The sequence below is a fragment of the Pogona vitticeps genome, chromosome 12, assembly GCF_051106095.1.
Source record: "Pogona vitticeps strain Pit_001003342236 chromosome 12, PviZW2.1, whole genome shotgun sequence".
Classification (NCBI taxonomy): domain Eukaryota; kingdom Metazoa; phylum Chordata; class Lepidosauria; order Squamata; family Agamidae; genus Pogona; species Pogona vitticeps.
The window spans coordinates 16,927,787-16,940,335 of record NC_135794.1 but is presented as its reverse complement, the minus strand read 5'-3'; the positions used below and the strand labels follow the sequence as shown (position 1 = coordinate 16,940,335).

Below are 12,549 nucleotides of genomic sequence, written 5' to 3'. Positions count from 1 at the left end.
TGGACATCCAAATCTTTCCAAAATGTACCTTTAAAAATCAGCCCTAAGGCAGCAAAAATATTGGGGAGAGGAGACCACAAGCAAACCCCATGTTTTTGATGGGGAGGGAAGTAGGATCTTTTTCTTAATTCTTACGCTGTTAATTCTCACGCTCACAAGTTGCATCAGTCTTCTAGTGAGCCCGAGAGGTGGTCTCGGCCTCTGGCTGTGGAGCCAGAGGGTTGCGGGTTCGATTCCCCACTAGCCTTCCTGCAAGTCAAGCCAGCCTGGGTGGCCTTGGGCAAGCTGCCCAGTCCCAAGGCTGCCCCCTAGAGGAAGGGAAGGGTCAACCACTTCTGAGTATTTGCTACAATTAGAAAATTCTGGAAAGGGTTGCTCTAGGCCAGAACTGACTTAATGGCGCCAAACTATTAGTAGGGTTTTCAAGGCAAGTAAGGCATGTAAAGAGGAATTTTGCCAACACCATCCTACTCATAATGAGTATCTGTGGCTGACCAAGGAGTTGAATCCAGATCTCCAGAGTCCCAGGCTCTCAATCTTTCCACCAAACCACACCGGCTCCCATTATTTATCACAGCATAATTCTTACGCAGAGCTGAGCAAATTCCTCACAGCGACTCACCCCTGTACCACAGGCCAGGAGAGGATCCAAGGATGTGCCTCTTACCACTGATCCAGCCAGCCAGTGGCTCTCCAAGGCTTGAGGCAGCGATCTTTCCCATCTGGAGGGCGCTGGCAATGTCCCATCCAGTTATTATCCCGGCCAGATCCTGCTTTTGATTCCCTAATTGCAAGCAGATTGTTGTGTTCAAAGTGACACAGTGGTGGTAATTAATACACTGCCAAAAAATTTTTTCTCCCACAGGGAACATCAACCATTGTGCTGCCACAGCACAGAAAGGAAACACTCTTTGAGAATAATCTCAAAGAAGGAAAAAGAAATGGAGTTTCTTATGGGTGGGGTTCCGAATCTTGGTTCTCACCCTCCTTATTTGGTGGCTACAAGGTCCAGGCCTCATCTTCCATCATACAATCATCTCTGTGCCAGTTGGCAACCCCACCCACCCTCCAAAACCTGCCACACACCACAACCATTGCTAATGGCGAGCCCCACCTCAGAGACATGGGCAGAGAAATCTCTCTTTTCTCTTGAAGGGATTTGATTTCCATCATCTTTTTTTTTTTTTTTTTTGGTGGTTCACAAATTGGGTGGAGACTCTCCAAAGGCTGTAGTCGTGGAGTGATCGGCCAAGAGGCTGGATAGTTCTTTCTGCGCAAGAGTGGTGGTTGCACGCCTGTGGTGGGCGAATCCCGAACCACCCTTAATGGAAAACCTCAGTGACATCTTGAATCGAGAAGGGACGCAGCTGGGCTTAAAGAGATAAAGAGGAATCAGGCGACAAAGTCGGAAAGAAGCTGGAGGAGGAGGAGATGGTGAGGAGGAGAAAGCAAAAGGCCTGCATGCAGGAAAGGACTGAGGAGAAGGCAGGGCCGAAGAAATAAATCTATCTTGACAGCCGTTATCATTACTGCTAGACCAGAACAGATCAACGGTCCATTTCGAGTCTCATCCCTGTCTCTTCCAGTGGTTGCTCCTGGTTAATTCAAGGGAAGCTTATTAGCCCTTTGATAACCTTAACCACCTGCGAATCATCATTCATGCTGTCCCATGCCGTAGTGGTAAAGCAGCGGCTGATGAATTAATTTCTAAAAGAATTACTGCCAGCTATGTGTCAGACATAAACCAGGCTGCTCTCTTTAGACGCTCTCCATCGCCCCATGGATTTTGCAATAAAGATGCAGTCTCGGGATGTGTGTCGTTCTTCTGTGCAACACACTCGCACACTCCTGTTAGGAAAGGGAAAGGATGCCTCAGATCTTCTTTATTAGTTCAAGATGCCGTTCACAATCTCCAGCAGTCCAAATGGAGACTTATGAAGATGCAAACGAGAACTCCCGGATAGCTCAGTGGTTTAAGGATCTGGTTGCAGAGCCAGAGGTTGGGGGTTCGATTCCCCACGTTGTCTCCTTGACAGGGGCTGGACTCAACGATCCATAGGGTCCCTTCCAGATCTGCCGTTCCATAGTGATGATGACGACCGGCTACTAAAAGTCTGCTTCCAGTACAATAAACTCCCTCTTTTGCGGTGAATCTGCACTGCACTGTTAGTGCAGTTTCATGCCACTTTAACTGTTGTGGCTCCCTCTGGTGGAATCTGAGAGCTTGTTGTTTCATGGGGTATTGAGAATTCCCCTGCTAGAGATCTCCGGTTTTCTCCCTTTAACCAAAGGACTAGTGTTTCTTAGCAGACAATTCTCAGGATCTCATCTAAATGAACAAAATTCCAGTATTCTGCAAGATGGCACCCTAAGGGTTAAAAGTGATATTCCCACCCCTGCGAGTGTAGTGTAGATACACTCGCCATGCAGGGAAAAGTGTGCTTTGTTTTAAAGGCAAATCAGCCTCCTTAGATGTTACAAGAGAAAAAGGCAGGCTATAAATGTCGTTTCTGAACGTAACAGGTGGTCGGCTACCTCTGTAGCCTATAGGCTAAGTAGCATCTTATTCCTCTTGTACTATTTATGTATAATGTATGGTGCTTTAGTGGAGACCAAAGAATGGACTCCTGCCTTTAGGAGATTACAGTCTCTGAGGAAGCCCAGAGCATAAAAAATATAGAAGAGAAATGCTGTGTTTAATTAAACTCGTGTGAAAATGCAAGATGAAAGCTTCAGGGACACACTGGGTTTTTCTTCAGGCCTGGTGCTCATTAAAAAAGGATCACGGGTGTTAAATAAGCCAGTATCTGAGAAGTATCTGATGTGACTCAAAAGAATTGTACAGTATTCTACTTTGAAGTACTTGCTCTTCCAAACTCGGCTTGGTTTACGTGTGGCCCTTCTACTCTCTCTCTCTCTTTAAATAAAAAAAAGAGTTAATTTATTTTAAATATTTATTTATTTGAAAGATTTACATGCCACTTTTCTCCTAAAGGATCCAAGGCGGCTTACAGTATTAAAAGAAGCCAAGTGAAAAGCAAAATAATAGAACGATTACAATATTTAAAAGCATTCATCCAAAACAAGATGGGAAGGTCCTGTAAACAGAGGCTTAAATTAATAATAAAATGGAGAAATATGGCAGGTAGATCTTATCTGTTGAACTCTGCCTTATGCCAGATTAACCCTATTTTAACCCTCCCAAGAACCCTTTTGTGGCACATCAGGCTGGAGAGAGACGCAGACTTCCACTGCCAAACTGGGTCTTGAACCAAGATCTTCCTGGTCCTTTGTGCTGCTCTCTAACCACTGCACCAGGCTGCCTCTCAGTAAACTGAATAGCATTTCCCTCCCATCCCATTGAACTTCATACAATACCTGCTCCCCAGTGGGAGATTAGGGCACTACCTTCTCCTTTCAGGCCACCAGGCCCGTCTCTTCCTGCTCAACTTAACTGATCTTTAGAGTCTCCAGAGTCAGGGAGAAATCAGCTCCAGTTTTATGTACCTTGGGAGAAACCAGACATTGAACCAGAGAACCTTTGAACAGAAATCATGGAGCTGCAATGTTTCCCTCCTTCTGCACCATTGGTAGACAGCCAGGATGCTATCTTTCTCAATTAAAATGGAAAGACATCTGTATTCTTGCATCTATAAAATATCTACCTTTTAGGAAGCGTGGTAGAACCACCTGTCCACAGCAAAGCTGATGTCCTGTAAATCTCTACAGGCCACTATTCCAGAAGTGGAAGGAGATGTCTCGGAAATTTGGGTCCAGAGTCGAATCACATGTTAAGGCAAATGGCTGTTTCCTGCTAGTATCCGGGATGTTCCCTGTAGACACACAGTTCTTTCAGACTTAAATACTAAAGTAATCAGACTTGCAGGTGAGGTCCCTATTTGTCTCTTATTGACCAGTCACTAAACAAAACAAAGCTAACCTGCAACCTGCAAAATGAGGCAAGTTTGTGCTAGGATAAACAGATGCCTTTTACCTCTTAAGGCAGCTCGACTTCTAATAACATGTACCTAGTTTATGAACCTTTAAATATCCAATTAATTGAGTTCCTCAGGGCACAGTTGGCAAACTATGGTTTGGCATATTATCACCTCCCGGTCTGGACTATACCAGTACCTCTCCCTTTCCATCTGATCAATGATTCCTCACCATGGGTCCAACCTGGTCTGTGATTTCTGGATCACGCCATACAGTGTAGAAGTTCAGCTAGAAGGGAAGGATCTTTCCTTCTTAGCTTTGCTTAATAGAAGATGTACAAGGATACAGAAAGCAGCAATCTCGTAAACAAGGAGTCAAATGTTAGGAACCCACAGAAATGTTTACGAGGGGAGGGGCAGAAGGCCCCGTCATTGCAGCCTGCTTATTTTCGACGACGGATACAAAGTACACAGGGGCGCACACTACCCGATTCGCTTGCCGACATGCAACAGCTGGTCAACATAAGTGAACAGGGTCACGCTTTAAATGCAAAAAGGAAAGCAGGAGATCCTCCTTAGATATTCATTCAAACTTTTCCTTGATAACCACTGCCTGGACCGTCCTCTAAAAAGCATGAGTGAATACAGTCCCTCAACCTAAAACACTGAGGTGAAGACCTCCACTTGAACCCTAAGGCACCTTCTATCCAGGAATGCCAAAGGAGGACACGGAAGAAACCGGATGTTCCAAACCAATGAGGTGCATAAGCCACTATCCTTCTGAGGGAGTGGCGCCAACTGCAGCCCTCCCAAATTCTGTCTGCCCAGGGCACTTAAAGCACCAGCCTGTCTTCAACTGACTAAAAAGAAGGAGACAGGATTAGCGGTACCCAACGTGGTACATTGGACAAAGTGATGGAGTAAGACTTGGGGAAACCTGGGTTCGAATCCCGGCTTGGCCATGGAAACCTACCAACGTCAAACTGGGGAAACCACTCCTGAAATATCTCACTTGCGCTGAACTTTCTATGAGGGTCGCTATCAGTCAGGTCCAATTGTTGGCATGTAACACAAGCACAGCAAGATCAGACCAAGACTAGGTTCCCCCTTGTGAGCACCCTGGTATCCTTGAAGGCAACCCCCCCCCCTTTGGTTGTTTCCTTTCGGCAACCAAGAAGTGGAATCTCCAGAAAGAAATACCCCACAGCATTCACAACATCCTACTGCAAAGGAGTTTCCTGGCCACACATAAATCTGTATTAGCAGCTAAGATGCCAGCGATGGGTGACACAGACCCATTTGCCTGCTCCTCTCATATCTTTGGCTTTTTTTTTCTCTTTCCTTTCTAAGGGGACTCTAGCCAGGCTTGCTCTGTTTCAGCAAAATCAAGGGTTTTGTGTCCCTTTAAAATTTCAGCACTTGCACCGGCCGAAAGCTTTCACAGATGGCATCAGGCAGAACCAGCGTGTCGCTTTCGATGCTGCCCAGGAAAGCTTATGCGCTGAAGCCTGTCCTTGTGGGGCTACAAGGATCTTTGCTGGTTTTGCTGGAACCAAAGAAGGAGGCTCCCCGTCTCCCTTGCGTTCCATTACTCACTCAAGTCCTTTGCTGCTGACAACTCATAGGACCCGGGAAGTGGTAACGTGGTGAGTCAGAGGACAGATTCCTCCCGCTCAATACTGTCTAGACTTTGTCAATGGCTCTTGGGTGTTCCAGGCAGAAGGTCTTTCCCACGCACACCTAAGGATGTGCCATCAGGTCAGCTCTGACTTAGGGTGACCGTTTTCAGGGTTTCCTTGGTAGAGAGTCCTCAGAAATGGCTTGCCGTTTCATCCCCTTCTACTGGGAGCGCCCTGGGATTGTGCAGCTGGCCCAAGGCCATCCAGGCTGGCTCTTTTCTGAGGAGGCTCAGTGGGGGAACTGAACTCCCCCTTTCTGGCTCCACAGCCAGATACTGAATTTCCACTGAGCCAACAAGCATTGGAGATGCTTTTCTTCTCTCCCCCCGCCCCATGTATTTCCAACTCATTGGAGGGAATGGTGTCACTTGGTGTGTTGCCTTGAGTGAGATCCCCTCCAAATGAAGCCCCCCCCCCAAGACCACCTTAGAATTGACCAAAATCTGCCCCACTTTGGATTAATTCCCTTGGGTTTGAATTCCTGCTTGGAATAACCAAGGAAGTCCAAAGTGGAGCTTTTTCTCTCTCCTCATCCGCTGCACCCAAGCCTGCCATGGAGCAAGTCTCCGAAATGTTTGGACAGCCCTGCTGGAAGAACTGCACTCTGCACTTGCTCAGGGGCACTGGCGCCTGCTTCCAAACCCAATCTCAAGGCAACCCCCCCCCTCTCTGTCCCGCATAAAACCAAGTTCGGGCTTCCCGTGTGTTTGCTGCTCTGTGTTGTTTCTTGGGGGCATCACCCGTGGAAAAGGGAAGGCGGTTCCCTCCTGCCCCTAAGAACAAAGGAGAAGGCAAGGCAGGATGCTGCCCTGCTCATGGGCGCACTATCCTGGGGTAGGGTACCCTCGCCCAGTTTTGCCATCAGGAACCCCACACATTGCGATGAAGCCGCTACTCGGAAGGCGGGGGGGGGGTAGATCCAAGCTTCTCTCACCCACCCACCCCCAACCCATTTCTCTAGGGCTTCTCCGGCCCCTCGAGAGCAGCTCGACCTGCCGAGGTGGGCAGCGGTTCGAATCCATCCCTCCCACCCGCAAGCCCCCTTTCCGCGCCCCCTCTTTCCAGGCCAGGCGGGTCCACGCCCCTTCTCCCTCCACCCCGCCCCACTGCCCGGCTCTCTCCCAGACCCTCCGCCGCTTTCCAAGCCCGTCCACAGCCCCCGATGTGCCCCGAACCCTATGCACCGGAGGTGGGGGGACATGGGAAGCGGAGAGGGGGGAAAAGAAAGGCGCCCCCCCTCCAAGCCGAGCGCAGCGCTTCTCTCCGGCGGCCGCCACCCCGCCAGCCCGGGCGGGCGAGAACAAGCAGGCGCGCCAGAGACAAAGAAACTAGTCCGGAGCCCCCCCTCCGCTCCCCTCCCCTCCCCGCCTACCAGCCCCCCCTTCCCACCTCCTCTCCCCCCCTCCTGCCCCCAGTAAGACGCCTCCTTTTCAACACCCGCGCCCCCTCCAGAGCCTGGGCAGAGGGGTCCACCTCCCCTCCCCACATTTCCTCCCGGCCCCCCCAAATAATCTTCTAGATCCCCCCATCTCTTCAGAGCCCCGCCCCCTTCCAGCACCCCTCTCCCTCTCAGCCCCCCAAGTGCCTCGTTTCTCCCCTTTAACGTGCTCTCTCTCTCCCTCCCCACCATCAGTTGTCTTTCCCCTCTTCTCCCCCCCTCCCAACAGGCTCCCTTCCCCCCCCAGAAGTGCCCCCCAAGCAAAAGAAGAAAAGCGCCCCCCCAGCAGAGAGGTGGGGTGGCGGGTTTCCCGGGGTAGGTGAGGGGGGGGTGCCAGGAGAGCCGGTCTCTCCCTCTTTCTCTCGCGCGCTTTACCCGATTTCCAACTCGATCTCCGAGATGTCCGCGAAGATGAGGATCCCCACGAGCAGGGTGAGCAGCGCCAGGGTCCAGCTCCGGCACGGCAGCGGCATGGTGACCCGGGAAGGAGCCGGGAAAGGGGAGGCGAGGCGAGGCGAGGGCAGCCCGGCCCGCCGGCGCCGAGAAAACCGGGCGGCGGCGGCAACGGAGGAGGAGGAGGAGAAGAAGCAGGATGCGCGCAGCTTTGCCTGGACGGTCGAGCGCTTCGCCCGAGCGCCGGAGTTTGGAGAGCTCCCGAAAGGGGAGGGGGGAGGAGGGGAGGGGATCGGAGGGGAGGGGAGGGGAGGGGATCGGAGGGGAGGGGAGGGGAGGGCCAGCCCCCCCTAGCTATTCCCCCCCGTTTGGGGGGAGGGTCCCTTTTCCTTCTCTCCCCCCCCCCCCCAATCGCGTTCTTTTCCTTTTTATAGCATCCTTCGCTGGACCAGACCGGGTCCCACCCGCGCCGAGGGGACGGGGACACCTTCCCCCAGGATGAGCCGCCTTGACAGCGGGAAGGGAGGCAAAGGGAGGCCGAGAGAGGGCTCGGGGGGGGGCGCTCCCCTCCCTCGGCCCCGCCCAGCCGCCCTCCCTCTCCCCATCCCTCCCTCCCTCGTCCAAAGCGCTCTTCTCAAAGTTTCAGCCCTGTTCTCCCTCGTCTCGGCTCCTCTCTGGCCCGGCCAGGCTGCAAGCTCCGGTTTATTCCGCAGAAACCTGCCCAAGAGCATCCGAAGCACTGGGTCAGTTCTTCTTGGGGGTAGAGAGCGGGGTTTAGTGTCTAGACAGCAGTGGTTTAGGACTTGAGACTTGGGTTCCAATCCTCGCCTGAACATCGAAACTCACTGAAAGTGGCAAACCACACCTTGAGCATCTCACATACTTTGAAAGGCTTGTTACTAAGGGAAGGGTGAACCACCTCTGAGGATACAGGTGGCAACCCTTCCCAGGTTTTCTAGGTAGAGAGTTCTCAGAGGCGGTTCACCCTTCCTTCCTTCTGGGGACACCCAGAACTGGGGACTGTGCAGGGCTGCCCAAGGATACACAGGCTGGCTCTTCTCCTGGCAGGTACACCCAATCTCTGGCTCCACAACCGCTTAACTGGATCCACCGAGTTCTCCAGCCAGCGGATGGCACAGAACTGGCACGGTTTTATTAAGCACAGGCTTTTGTTTTGAAACGACAGCTCTGACAAAGTCGGTCGCAGCCCACAAAACCCATGCCCAGTAAAACGACTTAGTCTGTAAGGTGCCATAAGACCCTTTTGGTTCTTGTTTAAAACAAACACACCCTCTGGATATTTTCATGAAGCTGGTCATACTTTTACCAGTAGGCGGAAGCCTTTGCAGAGTGCTGTGTTTGAATGATGACTTACGATGACCCTTTACAGCATTTTCTAGGTAAAAAACTACTCAAAAGTGGGTTACCCTTCCCTTCTTGTATGGACAACCTTTGGACCAGGCAGCTGGCCCAAGGTCACCAAGGCTGGCTTGAACTCCCAACCTCTGGTTCCTCAGGCGGATACTTAACCTATTGAGCTATCCAGCCAGCTGTGTTCTACCACACACAGGATCTTCTTGGAACCTACACGACAGAGCTGTGGACCAACATCTTCTGCCCCATTGCTTTCCTCCACCTTTGAGGATGATGGCTGCGTTTTCTGAGGTGGTTTGCCTGAGCAACTTAGTGAGCTGTTGGGAATGGGAGATGGGGGACTACAGCCATTATGTAAATATATACAGTGGTGCCTCGCATTACGATTGCTTCGTTTAATGACGAAATCACATTACGATGAACTTTTTGCGATCGCTTTTGCGATTGCAAAACAATGTTTCCTATGGGGGAATTTCGCTTTTCAATGATCAGTTCCCTGCTTTGGGAACCAATTATTTGCAAAACGATGATTTTCCAACAGCTGATTGGCGGTTTCCAAATGGCCGCCGGGTAAATAATGGTATGTTTAAGACTGCAGGAAGATTTGGAGATTCCTTTGTGTCACCAGGACTCAGCGCTTATTTTGCATAGGCTGTCCTGCCTGATTATATCAATATTTTTGTTAAAAAAAACTAGACGAAAAAGCAGTATTTATTTTTTTAAAAATTAAAACTGTGAGCAAATTTTGACATTTGAAAGATTCTTTGCCGGTGTTTATTTTTATCCATGTTTATTTCAATCCAAATGTTAGTCTGCGTATATTTTGATCCATGTTAACATTCACACTTTTCCTTTTTTGTCTGGTCGTGTACAAATATTTTAAAGATATGTAAAAAGTGAGAAAATGTAACAGTATTTTAAAATAATGGGTAAAATGAGCTCTGCCTGGAAAGATCATAATGAAGTTGTGCTGAGTTTATAGACTCGTGATGATTTGAGGTTTGCTCATGCAGTATGTTGATGCGCGTGACGAAATCAAGTTCTCTCAGATCTTGGAAAAGTTCCTTTTCTGGACTACGATTCCCAGAAGACCTTAAGACAGTTCACACATGGTTGAACATCATTTGATTTCCATCCATGTTCAATTACCAGTCATTTAATGAGTTCATTAACTAGTTCCAGTGGTTTTTTTTAAAGGATAGCTCAGAGGATAGCATATATGCTTTAGATGTGAAAAGTCCCGTTTTCAATTCCAGACATCTCCAGGCATGGCTAGGAGAGAAAGCTCCTGGATGAAATCCAAGCAAGCTGCATCCATTTGGCATGAATAAAAGCTTGAGGCAGATGGATCAATGGTTAGCCTGGACAAAAGGAAGATTCTTATTCATGTCCTGGGCAGGATGATACCTGCCTGTGAGCACTGCATCTCTGTCAGCCTATTTGCATATTCATTGTCAAAATCACGGGTGGGAGTATGAACTCAAGACTCAGTGAGAAACAGCATAGAGCATCAGAGGCATGCCCTACACCAAACCTGGGCAAAGTGTGGCCCAAGGGCCACATACGGCCCGCAAGCCTCTCCTGTCCGGCCCACCGGTCGTTGCTCCAGTCCAGTGTTCAAGCACTTGTTCAAGCCCAAGACGGACTGAATTTCTCTCACTGAACAAGTTGAACATCAAAACCATTTATAACTTTTTGTCTAAAGTTGATCAGTTACTTATCTTTAACATACCGCAAAAAACCTCTTTAGTATTTGTGAAGATTAACAAGTTTAAAATAAAAACAATCGTAACATCACTGTTTCGTTTTATTTTTAAGTAAAGTTGGCCCCCAAACACAGTTCAGATTTTTCACGTGGCCCCCTATAGAAATTAATTGCTCACCCCTGCCCTACACGCTGCTGGTGACTCCAATTCCAGGGGTGGTGAATCCACTCCAGCTTTTACTCTGCATTTTACAGGAGTTAAATCTATGTAAGGGACAGAGTTCAGGACCTTGGATAGCTCCTGCAAGGTGTAGACTAAACCCTTGGCTGGATTCACGACCGACAGAACTGAAATCACCAGCCACCACTGTCTATAGGTGTTCCTCTAGCTTCCAGAGGGTTTTGGAAGCTCTTCTCAGGGTATGTTAGCTGATATAAAAAAAAAGAGTCAGGTTTTGGGATTTTCCCCTGGTTGGTGTTTGTGAATGGTACTGAATCCAAGAGGGGATCCTGTAGACCATCTTGACTGCTGACATGGGTGTCATCAACATTCCAGCTGGCCTTCGCTATGTAAATCTTTGTGACCTCCCCCCCCCCCGGGCTGGAAAACTAGGCATAATATTGTTAGGCAATGTCAGACCATTTTCTTACGTTTAGAATCAGGAATACTGAAGCAATATCCACATTCATGAATCATAAGGTTTTTAATACCAGTCTTAGAATTTCAGAGCTGGAATTCTATGGATGATCAAGTTCAGTCCTTATCCAGGAAGCATTGTGGGGAATTGAACTCCCAATCTGAAGGTTATACTGTACTAGATCAAGCCGCTTTGACCCTCTACTAGAAACCCGACAATGGTGGGGCCTTTGTGAGTTTTCTTGGGAGAGATATCCACAAAAGTGAGGCTGCGACAGAGGTTTTGTCTCATACACACACCAGCATTACCTCTCCAAGACCTCAGATTGTGGGCATTGTGATTTTATCTTGCCTGAGTTTAGCGTAATGCTAGAAGTATGGCTGCTCACCATTACAGTCCCCTGGTTTGCTCATCTGCAAGAAGAGTCCCGAAATATAGGCACCTGCATCTATCTATTTCAACAAATGAGTTCCAGCAATTATTGCTCCCACCAAGAGCAGGTCTTTTGTAAAGCCAAGGTCTCCTAAGTGCCCTTTTAAGACCAAACCACCCTCAAACCGTTGACAAGGATAATTTGCCACAAGATACTGCTCCTGGTAAAATCCATTTCTCTTCCAGCTACTCGGACAGCTGCCATGATGCCCAAAGGGAACTGGGAAACCTGGAGTGGGGGTGGAAGATCATATCATAGTCCCTTCCCCTGAGCGGATCCTAGAATCAGAAAATGGACTCTTCCAACCCTGATTCCACTACGTCACTGTTTATTCCTGTTACTGCAAATTTATCCTTTGTTTTATTCATGGCAAGCTGGTTGGGGATGATGGGAGCTAGGGAGCTTGTCCCCCAGTGTTGCTGAATTCCTCATCTATGTTCCCTCATTGCTTGCTTTCAGAGAATACTATAATCGTCAGATATGGCATTTAGCGATCAGCAGCCTGCTGTTCTGCGTGGCCCGTTGTGACAGCCACACACAGACTAGCGACAAGAGAGCGAAACAAAAGAGGGAGCTGGCTCACAATGGCATGCTTTAATAAAACGGCCCAAAGCACTTGAGTGAAAACTTTCCGCCGGGGCTCCAAAGAGCCAATTTACTTAATATTTCCAAGGCAATGCCTCTCCAGGAAAGACATCTTGCCATTTAAAAAGGAAAGGTTTACTTTCTCCCCCCCCCCCCAGCATAGTTTGAGACTTGCCTTCCCTCTCCCCTTCTCTACCCCTCCCTCCATCAACCTTTTTTGCCCTCTCAGTACTGCAGGCGGGCCACCAGACCCTTGATCGGCAAAGAGGAGAGGCTTTTGTAGTGATAAATGCCCTGTCTGTTGTTTTTTTTTTTCATATGTTGGAGGAAGAAAGAAGGTCAGGCCAGGGAAGAGGAGAAGTAAAAGGG

General features: G+C 49.1%; 1 protein-coding gene across 1 annotated transcript in view; it reads right to left on the bottom strand.

Moving 5' to 3' along the window:
• The window catches only part of ST8SIA2 (ST8 alpha-N-acetyl-neuraminide alpha-2,8-sialyltransferase 2), a 39,165-nt gene extending 31,411 nt beyond the window's left edge, over window positions 1-7,754 (bottom strand). Inside the window, exon 1 of the mRNA XM_020811013.3 lies at window positions 7,428-7,754. Within this exon, the coding sequence (XP_020666672.3) occupies window positions 7,428-7,525 (98 nt within the window). The 5' untranslated portion in view covers window positions 7,526-7,754. The remainder of the gene's footprint in view (window positions 1-7,427) is intronic.
• Between the last annotated feature and the right edge of the window lie 4,795 nt (window positions 7,755-12,549).